The following is an 11,449-nucleotide window of genomic DNA, read 5'->3' on the forward strand; positions in this document are numbered from 1 at the left end:
AGGAGGTGGTTAGTTGGCAATGGTCAAAGTACAAATTATGGTGAAGCTAGGTTGCCACTAAATCAAAAGCTATCTACCCTATCTTCTCGATATAGAGGCAATAGTTAGGATTTGAGCTAAGAAGTTCGATTCGCAATGGACAGGTGTTAAAAACAAATGAATTGCACAAGTGATTTAGAGATGATGTATAATTGCTATAAAACTAAGGGGTTATGTTTATCTCATTTTACATGAGATAAACAACTCTCCTACACACACAAAAAAGAGTTGAGTCTCACTATTCTTTTTCTCTCTCCTCTTACCTGTGGTTTCACTTATACTTTTATTTCAACAACATGAGATAATTTTTTTCCTACAACATAAGCAAAATATATCCCTAAAACTAATGTCAAGGCGATATCATTTTGTGATTGATGAAGCTAAGCGATAGAAAATGGAAATAACGAGAAATACAAATAACCTAGAGCTTTCGAGAGGCTCCAAAACTTCTCTATATAATTACGAACACCCCCTTCTCCTCTCTTAAATCCACTCTCCCCTAATAAACGTGTCAGGCGGGTCCAAGAGGAAGCCCGTGGCAGGGGACCACCACCAATGAGCTAAGGCTACAACAACCGTAGCAAGTGGATCCGACACCATGTCTCAACCCAAAACCTTAAGGCATTGGGTTCATGGGTCCCTTCCACTTATATACTCTTCACTTAGGCCATTACCAACCAATATGAGACTCATCACACTTGAATATCCCAACAATCTCCCCCTCAAGTGTGAAACTCACCATTGGTATGCTCCTCCTCAACCGAGTACCCCAAGCGCAAAGTACTCGACCCGCCTCCTAGCCAATCACCAGGCCCAACCCGGCTATGATACCAATGTCAGACGGGTCCAGGGAGAAGCTCGTGGCGGGGGACCACCACCAATGAGCTAAGGCTACAACAACCGTAGCAAGTGGATCCGACACCATGTCTCAACCCAAAACCTTAAGGCATTGGGTTCATGGGTCCCTTCCATTTATATAGTCTTCACTTAGCTCATTACCAACCAATGTGAGACTCATTACACTTGAATATCCAACCAATCTCCCCCTCAAGTGTGAAACCCACTATTGGTATACTCCCCCTCAATCGAGTACCCCAATCGCAAAGTACTCAACCCGCCTCCTAGCCAATCACCAGGCTAGGTCGAGCCCAACCCGGCTCTGATACCAATGTCAAGCAGGTCCAGGGAGAAGCCCGTGGCGGGGGGCCACCACCAATGAGCTAAGGCTACAACAACCGTAGAAAGTGGATCTGACACCATGTCTCAACCCAAAACCTTAAGGCATTGGGTTCATGGGTCCCTTCCACTTATATACTCTTCACTTAGCCCATTACCAACCAATGTGGGACTCATTACACTTGAATATCCCAACAATCTCCCCCTCAAGTGTGAAACCCACTATTGGTATGCTCCCCCTCAACCGAGTACCTCAATCGCAAAGTACTCAACCCGCCTCCTAGCCAATCACCAGGCTAGTTCGAGCCCAACCCGGCTCTGATACCAATGTCAAGCGGGTCCAGGGAGAAGCCCGTGACGGGGGGCCACCACCAATGAGTTAAGGCTACAACAACCGTAGCAAGTGGATTTGACACCATGTCTCAACTCAAAACCTTAAGGCATTGAATTCATGGGTCCCTTCCATTTATATACTTTTCACTTAGCCCATTACCAACCAATATGGGACTCATTACACTTGAATATCCCAACAAAACGTTTTCCTCCTAATTTTGGGTCAGGTAAACCTCTTTATGATTAATTTTGTTTGAGTCTTACTCTTTTATTACTTCTGATAAAGGAATATCTACTCCCGTAATATTGAAGATATTCTCTTCCCACTCATGCAACCTGATTCTTTTATAATTTAGGGTTTAGGATTCTAGTGTATGCCTCATATGATACATTTGCACTATAGGAGGTTTCTAAACAATAGATTTGGTCATTAAAGCCATTCAAACCCTTGTGACGATAACAGATTGGAAGGATAAACTAATATGTTCTTATCAAAAGTTAGGAACCTCTATTTGCTCCAATCTTATTTAATTCTAACCCAAAGCTATACCTAATATTTACTACAAGTTTTAGATTATTAAATGCTCTTATACCGAAAGTTCCCTACGATGACACATCCCCGATTTCATGTTGTAATATCCATTTCAAGAAGTATCTTATTATATTGATTATTGTTACTTAGAACTAGAGATTTCTCCTTATCAATTCCAAATTCATTGTTCAACCTTTTTTCTATGCATTTCAGCATTAGTTGGTATCAAGAGTTTAGGTTGACTTTCGTTAACTACTGAACAAAGTTGTGATGAGTGTAGACGGTCACAGTGGTAAGGGACATGGAATTGCCCTAGAAACTAAAGATAAATAGCTATGTCAGAGAGATCTATTCGACATAGAAAACAAAGAGCTACGACTACGAATCTAGGAACTAGAACAAGAATTTATGATATTGCAGTTGCCCATTCAAATTGAAGACACCATGGAATCTGGAGATACGCCTGATGACGAGAAGAGAAACATCAATCTCTTTACGGTTCTAAGTCAGGGTCAAAATTAGGGAATTCGACGTAGAATTCAATCCTTTTTTCAAAACATTGTGATAAGGATCGAGATTCCTGCGTTTGAGGGGAAAATCACCTAGATAAGTTTATCAACTGGTTGCATATCGTCAAGAGGATCTTTGACATCAAAAATCTAATCTTTTGGTTAAATTAGTGGCGTTCAGATTAAGGAAGTATGCCTTAATTTAATGGAAACACATGAAAATATAGTGTGCTACAGAGGAAAACTCCAAGATTGTGACATAGGATAAGAAGATGATGTTATGTAAGAAGTATGCCTCATTATAGGGAGGAAGCATTTTTCAAATATCGTGACCTAAAACAACATAATTTAACGGTTGAGTAGTATACCAATAAGTTTGACCACCTAAGCATGTGTTGCGATGTGGCTAAGGAAGATGAACAAACGACTGCTCGATATTTGTGAGGGTTGTGAATTGAGTTTTTTTTATGTTATTCAGTTGTATCAATATTGGAGCTATGATTATGTGTGCATATTGGCTTTAAAGATGGAAGGTGAAGGGTGATGTAAAAGAAATGGTAGTGGTCTCAAATAACACAGTCGATTTTCCAAGCAGCGAAGATTGATAATTCGACACTAGTGGTTGCAAAGGAAGCGATTTTCAAACCTTCTTTCAAAGAAGGGCGTAGTAGAAGCAAATCTACCAATGGAGGAGCTATAACCAAGATGTGCTACAAGTGCCAAGGGATTCGGCATTTCGCTAGAGATGGTCCAAATTGACATATTATTAGGCTTGTTGAAGCTCCAATCTATCAGACGCAGTTATCTTCTTGAGGAGAGAATCCATATCCCCTACCATCATGACTCTGTCATCCACGACCTCTAAGATTCTATTCAGCCATTAGTTGAAGACAATCTAGTGCTCTTATACCAAATGATACAGAAAGCTCATAGAAAAGTGATTAAACAAAAAAACTATGATTTGATAAAAGAGAAACCTTTATTCTCAATTATAATTATCAAAATAAAAAAATATTTAACTCCTACAATAAGGGTCTTAAGCACCCTATTATAAACTAATTTTAAATCAATTCAAAATTCAAAACCCTTAAAATAAAGAAAATTTCTAAAAATAAAAATAATTCATTACAATAAAGTCATTTAGAACATTTACTAAATCTTAGATCTCAAATCATGTCAAATTGGTTGTTTTCCCTTTTTTGGTCGAACAGATTATAATCAAATATACTTCTTCATTTGGACTTGAATTTTGTTGTAATTTGTTAGACTTCAAATTGCTGCTTCTTTGGATATGTGAGGAAAAGATTATTTCAACCATTTGTAATGAGCCAACTCTAAATGTATCATTCTCCCTATTAGAAAAAGATTCGCCCTTAAATATGCTTTGACTTTATTGATATCGACCATCTCAAAATGCCAATATAGCACCATTTTTTGTACTACATTAAAGCAAGGGTAGAACCTTTAGAAGGAGTTTTGAAACTATCATAATTCTGCTTAACCATGACAATTGTAAAAATTTGAATTGTGTTTACGGTCTCTTCTAGGATGGGTTCTTTTGCAATGTACATTAGCTCTGATTGGACTGGATAATGGGATTCTCCTTTTCATATGCTAACAATTAATGATTGAATTTGAATATCACAAGTCTTATGTTCATAGATTGGATCACTGTCACAATCATTCTCTCCGTCGAAATCATCTTAGATTGGAACATTGTTACAATCTCGTTCTCCATCGAAGTCATCATATATGAGATCATAAACTGAACTGTTAAGCTAAAAGTGCATAAAAAAAAGGCTGAACAAACGAATTTGAGACTGATAAGGAGAAAACCCCGATTCTCAATAACGATAATCAATAATCAATATTCAAAATTCAAAAACCTACTATTGAAGTCCTAAACGCCCTCTTATAAGGTGTTAAAAAACCCTAAAACGTAATTCAAGTATGCCTAAACAAAGAAAAGTTTAAATATAGTTGATTACAAATAAATTAGCATTAAACACACCTGATCTAAAGAAATAATTAAAATTGAATTAACCGAATAATTATAAGATTAAGAAAAGAAATCAAATCATATTCCAAACCTAAGCCTTCCTATGTAAGCAAATTATGAGTGCTTAATGCTACTTTTCTTGGAAAAGATTAGCCCTCGAATCTACTTTGTCTTCATTGATATTAACTTCTTCATGTGGCAACCCAAGTGATAGTACTTCTGGAACTAACTTCGAAAAAATAATCGCTCCATGTAATTGATCAATTAAATAATCAAATCGTGCGATAGAAAATCTGTACTTGATGGTGATTTTATTGAAAGCGTTGCCATCTTTGCAGATTCTACACGACCTATGTTGCTTAGGAACTAGCAAGGCTAAAGTTGCAATATGAAAGGACTCAAGCTTTCTCTGCTCCTATTTTTGTCTCTATAACTCTTCATATTCCTTTGGACTCATTCTATATGTTTCCTGTTTGGGAATGACAATTGTTCCTAGTATGAAATCAATACAATGTTAAATGTCAATAACTCAAGGGATATCTCTTTTGGTACCACATCGGCAAAGGCCTTAAGTAGGGACAGAGCCTCACCATCTTCATAATCATCATCATATTCAACATATTACTCTGGATTTTCATTATTCTGTTCATCATCAGAGTTATCATAGACTGGATCATTGTCACAATGTTGTTCTCCATTAGAGTTATCATAAATTGGATTGCCATCACAATCTTGTCCTCCATCAAAAATTTGATTGCCATCACAATCTTGTTCTCCATTAAAGTCATAAACTGGACAGTCGTCATGGTCTTCATTATCAATAAGTGTCACAACCCTTTGATTTGGACAATCAGTGGAAAAGTACCAAAATGACTGATTTAGAATCTCAATTTGTATCCCGATGTTCGGAATTAGATGACTTAGCTCCACGTCGAATCTCTCGATTCCGCTCTTGGCTCAAAGAGCCAAAGGGATTGTTGTCTCCCACCTTGTCATCATCATCAGATGCATCTCCAGATTCCATCTGATCTTTCGTTTGAACGAACAATTGCAATCTTTCAAATTGTCATTCTAGTTCCTCGACTTGTCGTCGTAGCTCTTTGTTTTCAATGTCTCATAGATCTCTCAGACAGGGTTGTTTTCTTTTATCTCCATGGCAATTCCATATCCCCTGCCACTGTGAACCTGCCATCCACGCCCACCACGATTTTGTTCAACCATTAGCAAAAACCAATCTAAGCCCTGATACCAACTAATGTCGAAATACATAGAAAAAATGCTAAACAAACAAACTAGGGATTGATAAGGAGAAACCCTCAGTTCTCAATAACAATAATATTCAAAATTCAACAACCTACAAATGGAGTCCTAAACACCCTTTTATAAGGTGTCAAATAACCCTAAAACATAATTCAAATATTCTTTACAAAAAAAAGTTTAAATATAGTTGATTACAAGTAAATCAGCATCAAACACACCTAAAATAAGGAAATAGTAAAATCAAATCAATCTAATAATTAAAAGATTAAGGAATCAAACCACGTTCAAAATTTAAGCCTTCCATGTAAGCAAATTCTGAGTGCATCAGCCACGTACACTGTTTTGAAGTTATGTTAATTGAGCATTTCCGAGCATGAACAAATATATTTATTCAGCAAAGAAGCAACCTCAAAGCTCCCAAGGGGACACACACCACAGCTTCTCATGAAGCTAAGAGTCTGTTTTATTTGATACACTTCTAAGATAATGTGTTGGAGATAGCTTCTCTTTCTGAGATGAGAAGATCTGCAATGTAACAGGTACCACATGCAACCTGCAGAAACATGCAAAAAAAAAATATAGGCCAACCAAGGAATGGACAATGGACAAAAAATAAATATGCGGTATGCAATAATACTTATTCCTGATTACATCATTGAGATTATTTCTAATAAATGGCATTTAACACCATGCAATAGCAAATTTCTTGGTAAGTATAAGCTCTAATGCTAGTTAGTATCTATATAACCATGGAAAGCAAACAGTAAACCAGTTAATGATTAAATCGTATAGAGCCTTCAATAGGATAAAACTAGCCGCAAGAGATAACTCTGGCAACCATTTCAAACACAAAAGTTAACAAAAGGTTGTGGGCATTTCACCAAACACCTATTTTTGAAGGCAACACTCAAAATTCCACGATGCACAAATTATCTAGGTCATGCTTAACTCGTCTCTCAACCCAAGAAAAGAACCAAAATAGGAATTCAAATTCATTAGAAGAAAGGGTATATCTCAAACATAGGTTAGATTTTGAAAGATAGTAGAGCCCACATACTCATATCATGCACAAATAAAACCTAAAATGACCGACAGAAGTACATCAGAATTCATCAAAATCCTGAAATACAGGAAAAGAATCACAAATATCACCACAACGTGCAGAAATAAAATCTTTCTCATGCATAGGAAAATACACTCAGCAATCAGGTTCAAAATAGATTCTAAGCACACAGTATTTGAACATAAAATACAGGATTCCCACAAGACTGCATAGAGAAAAGGAAGATAGGGGAAGTCCAAGAGAGAAAGAGGAAGTACCTAATAGTTTCTCATCATCATCCCTGGTGTCATCCTTGTCTCCATTACCATTGCATTCCTCTGTTGTTAGGTGAGTGGCTGAGAGCTAGCAAGAAGCCATGCTTCAAGAGTTCCAATGAATTTTTTTCCTCTTGTTACCCTACCCCTGTCTGGGGTAAGATTTAACCTCAGAATGTGGGAAATATTAACATATCACCCTTCAGGGTCCTATCTCTCAAATCAGTAAGGATGAAATGAAAGCAAATTTCTATGGAAGCATAAGTGAAAAGAGAATGAAAATTTTGAGCCTTAAAATAACCAATAAATGAAAAGGAATTGATGGAATTTTCACCATCTAACTTGAGTCAATTACATGACTATAATTAGAAACAAAAGTTCAGGGAAGGTTCTGTAATCAAGAATATACACAAACGACATTTTCATGTATACCAGCACCTCAAATGCTGAAAATTTTGCCACACTAGCAAAATAGAAGGTCCCTTTTGCAACTCTGAAGCCCTCATACAAGGCTAAGCATAAAATTTTGCAGAAGTATCATCAAAAGTTGCTTTTTGCACATTCTGACAAGAACCCAACAACTCTATAGAAGTATGCCTACTTTTTGTTCTCATCTTTCCCCTTATTCTGGGGGCTTAGCTCATCATCAAAATATTCCTCATCACTATCGTCATCCTCATCATAATAATACTCTTCATCCTCATTGTCCTTATCATCCCTTCCATTTTGAAGTAATGACGCATCACTTGACTGCTGACCTCTTAACCTCTCTTGAATCCGATCCCTAATCGCAGTCCCCTGGTATACCCAGACAGTCACAAGAAAAAAAAGAAAAAGAAAAACAGAAACAGAAGATGCGAGATGCTAACTGGTAATTTGCATGCACAATAACAGTCACATATTGATTCTACATAATTAGCTCACCATCTTATGGCAACCTTCTTCGAACATTTCTAGAAACCCAGCAACCAAACGATCAGCATTTTCCACCCACTCATTCGGATGCATACCGGCATACTTTGCAACAACTTGGATCTAGGAGAACAACAAAGATGTGCATATCCATCAAAATTCCAATCCACTGCAGGTAATTTTAAAATGTGTGCTACCATAAAGCATAAATGAGAATGAATGTCCCTAGACATGACTGTAGCTTAAATATGTGACATGACATCCTTGAACTTTGACACTCAACTTTCTTAAGGAAGAATCTAAATGATTTACTGCCCTTTCCTTAAACCATGCCCTGATATATACTGCTATGCAAAGTGAGAATTATGATTGCCATAATAGGAGTACCCATGCATTCTAATCTCTCAGACTATTCCAGAACCACCGTTGTATGAACCTTTTTATATTCCACCTCTATAGTTTACTCTTACTCTATTACCTCTTCTCCTGTCCCATCCCCAAATGCATGCACCCTTGTCATTATAGGGTAAAGACTTTTACACCAACCTTTTCTTGTTGTTCTTTTACTTTATCTTGCAAAGTTTTCAGCCTCCTATTAACCCTCAGTCGCTTTTCCTGTTTATAATAAAGAAAAACACAATAACAAGAGATATAAGCTCTTTAATCAAATGCCAGACAAGATTAAGTCAATATAAGAATGAATAATTCACTTAATAACATATCTTATCTAAAAAGCATATGACATCAATGAGAAATAGACCAAATTATACCTTCACATAGCTCACACCGAGCTCTTTTCGTGAGTACCCACGATCCAAATTCCTCAGCACATATTGATTATAATCTTTCACAATCCTCATTATCACGTCTGATGTTGATATCCCTTCAGTCCGTTGTGTTTCCTTAAATTTCCCAACGGCCTTCACCTGCATATAAAAGCATACATTACATACGTAGCAGAAAAAAGACACTACTAAATTTAAAAATTAAATAACTAAAAAACAATAACAATGGAGAAAGAAAGATTTCTCATACATACAAATTCATAAACATCATTTGCAGCACCACTGGCATCAGCATATCTGTCAACAAACCCAAAATATTATATCATGCATTCACATGCTTAAACAACAAGCTAAATGTCAATATAGCTATTTTATATAAAAATAAAATCATGATTACAGACTCAACAGAACCAAAGAACCAATTAAACATAAATGTATAAATGTCACAATTACTGAGAAAAATCGGAATTAGAGGTTAGGCCTGCTAGGGCTTCCGATACTGGTTGGTATCTATTTAAAAAAATATAATTATGCTATCTAGCTAGGGTGAGTTTAGAAGCACATACTGGCCGTGGTTTCACAATAAATGTTCTAGAATTTCTTTAAATATATAACAACACTCGATAAATATTTCAAAACTCATGACAAAAATTATGATATCTAAGAGATTAATCATAGGGAGAAAATTAATTAATCTTACGGAAGTGAATCGTGAGCGACATAGTCAATGTTGTGCTTGTCAAGAAACTCTTGATTGATAACCCAAGGTGCATCAGGAATTACTTCATCCACCCATCTGTTCATGGTTAAAAAATTATCATACACACACATATGCATTTATATTTATATAACATAATTATGCAACTCACATAGTATAAGAAAAGGTAATAAATTTACAAAAAAAAAAGAAAAAAAAGAAAAGGTAATAAATAAAGGGAAATATGAGAATATATATATATATACTTGCAATGGCGGAGGGATTCATAACGTTCATCCTCTGTCATGACAGTTTTGCCCTTGTACTTGTGAGTCACTGCGTCGCTGCAGCATCCAACCAGAAGGTACGTGTTTGGAAATCTACAATTCCAAATAATGTTATGCTATTAAGTAAAAATAAAAAATAAGAATAGAAATTAAATAGTTTTTGAAAAGAGAAAATGAAGAATACGATTTCTTGGCCTGTTCGAGGGAGCGAGCATGGCCGAAGTGGAAGAGATCGTAGATGCCATCGGCGTAGACACGAACGGGACGATCGTGTGGCGGAGGAGAAGGTGCAGCAGCAGCAGTAGCAGCCGATGCCATTTTTCAATCTCATTTCTAAATTTGTGTCAACTGTGCGTTCCCTTTTCTAATTTCCTCAACCGCCCACGCTTACATGCGACTGTGCGTTAATTCCGCGTTCTTCTATTTTCCGGCTTTCTTTCTTTTATTATGATTAAATGAAAAAATTGTTACTTATTCACTATGTTGCCGACTTGGTTCGTGAAATATTAGCTGTATTTCGGATTATGCCTAGAAAACTTAAAATTAATTTCATAACCGCTGGAAGCCCATTCAGTCGGTCTACTTATATTTTAACGAGTAAAGACTATTTTTATCCCTAACAAAAAAAACAAAACACGTTTCCACTTTAATTCTTTATAAAAATAAATTAGTCAGTTAGTCTCTCATAAATTCAAGATGGACCCATTTTAGTCCTTTTGAGGGACTAATATGGGTCTTTTTTAAATTTGTGAGGGACCATAATTTCAACTAAATGGGTACACTTTGAATTTATTAAGGACTAACTGACTAATTTATTTTTGTAAGGGGCTAAAGTGAGGACCATATTTTTTGTAAGGGACCATAATTTACTCTATTTTAATTTTGTCAGTGAGAAAATTTTCTCATGTGGGGCTTATAACTATTAAAAAACCAAAAAAAAAAAAAAGAATGCACGAAAATTGTAAGATTACTAATAAAAAAAACAATTTTTCTATAATATGAAAAAATATTTTCTTTATATATATATATGCGTGACAGGTTATATTTACAAACTTTTTTGTTTACAAACTACACTATCTTCTCTCAGGGAGAACACTAATTACACTATGTTCTCCCGGGAGAACATAGTGTAATTTGTAAAAAAAATTCAAAAATGTTTGTAAACAGATCCTTCTCCTATATATATATATATATATATATATATATATATATATATATATAACAGATTATTCATATCAGTATTATTAAATCCAACCCAAGCATTAATCTGGTCACGGTCAATGGATCATTGGTCAGATCGGTGGATCACTAGTCAGATCAGTCAGTGTTGTAAACTCGGACCGGACCGGCTGGTTCAACCCTGGAACCGATAAATTGGTCATGTGACCAGTTCGTGTACCTCAATGGATCGGAGATGCATTTCAACCGGTATGGCCCGTTTAACTCGGCTGGGTTTCGTTAAAATCGATGACCTGTCAGTTCACCGAATTAGACCGTTTTGACAGAAGTGGAGATAAAAAAAGAGGGGATTGTGAGCGAGCAATGAATCAGGTATGAGAGTACTTGGAATGTTGAAGGGTCTCGTCTCGTTTCGTTCCTGTGT

The 11,449-nt window shown here is 36.2% G+C and overlaps 1 protein-coding gene across 2 annotated transcripts; it reads right to left on the minus strand.

Annotated features, from left to right (window-relative positions):
* Positions 1-4,979: 4,979 nt before the first annotated feature.
* Positions 4,980-10,271, minus strand: LOC133287108 (choline-phosphate cytidylyltransferase 2-like). Of its 2 annotated transcripts, XM_061484666.1 has the most exons (10): positions 10,031-10,271; positions 9,826-9,939; positions 9,563-9,658; positions 9,117-9,159; positions 8,848-9,003; positions 8,624-8,692; positions 8,090-8,200; positions 7,169-7,963; positions 6,128-6,401; positions 4,980-5,773 (listed from the first exon to the last, which is right to left on the minus strand). In XM_061484666.1, the coding sequence occupies exons 1-8, from the start codon at positions 10,162-10,164 to the stop codon at positions 7,763-7,765; spliced, it is 924 nt and encodes a 307-aa protein (XP_061340650.1). In that variant the 5' UTR covers positions 10,165-10,271; the 3' UTR covers positions 4,980-5,773; positions 6,128-6,401; positions 7,169-7,762. The 2 variants fall into 2 exon arrangements, with proteins under 2 accessions (XP_061340650.1, XP_061340649.1); XM_061484665.1 differs by having other exon boundaries at positions 4,980-6,401.
* Positions 10,272-11,449: the final 1,178 nt, after the last annotated feature.

The sequence above is a fragment of the Gastrolobium bilobum genome, unplaced genomic scaffold, assembly GCF_033153095.1.
Source record: "Gastrolobium bilobum isolate Gb01-03AN ecotype WA unplaced genomic scaffold, APGP_CSIRO_Gbil_v1 utg17477, whole genome shotgun sequence".
NCBI classification, from domain to species: domain Eukaryota; kingdom Viridiplantae; phylum Streptophyta; class Magnoliopsida; order Fabales; family Fabaceae; genus Gastrolobium; species Gastrolobium bilobum.

What these genes read in the sequence shown, in the direction of transcription:
- LOC133287108 (XM_061484666.1), bottom strand. Translation starts at nt 10,164, where the DNA reads ATGGCATCGGCTGCTACTGCTGCTGCTGCACCTTCTCCTCCGCCACAC. An exon ending in GTCGCTCACGATTCACTTCC is followed by an intron (nt 9,160 to 9,562) that starts GTAAGATTAATT and finishes GTTTGTTGACAG; the next exon opens with ATATGCTGATGCCAGTGGTG. An exon ending in TCGGTGTGAGCTATGTGAAG is followed by an intron (nt 8,693 to 8,847) that starts GTATAATTTGGT and finishes TATTATAAACAG; the next exon opens with GAAAAGCGACTGAGGGTTAA.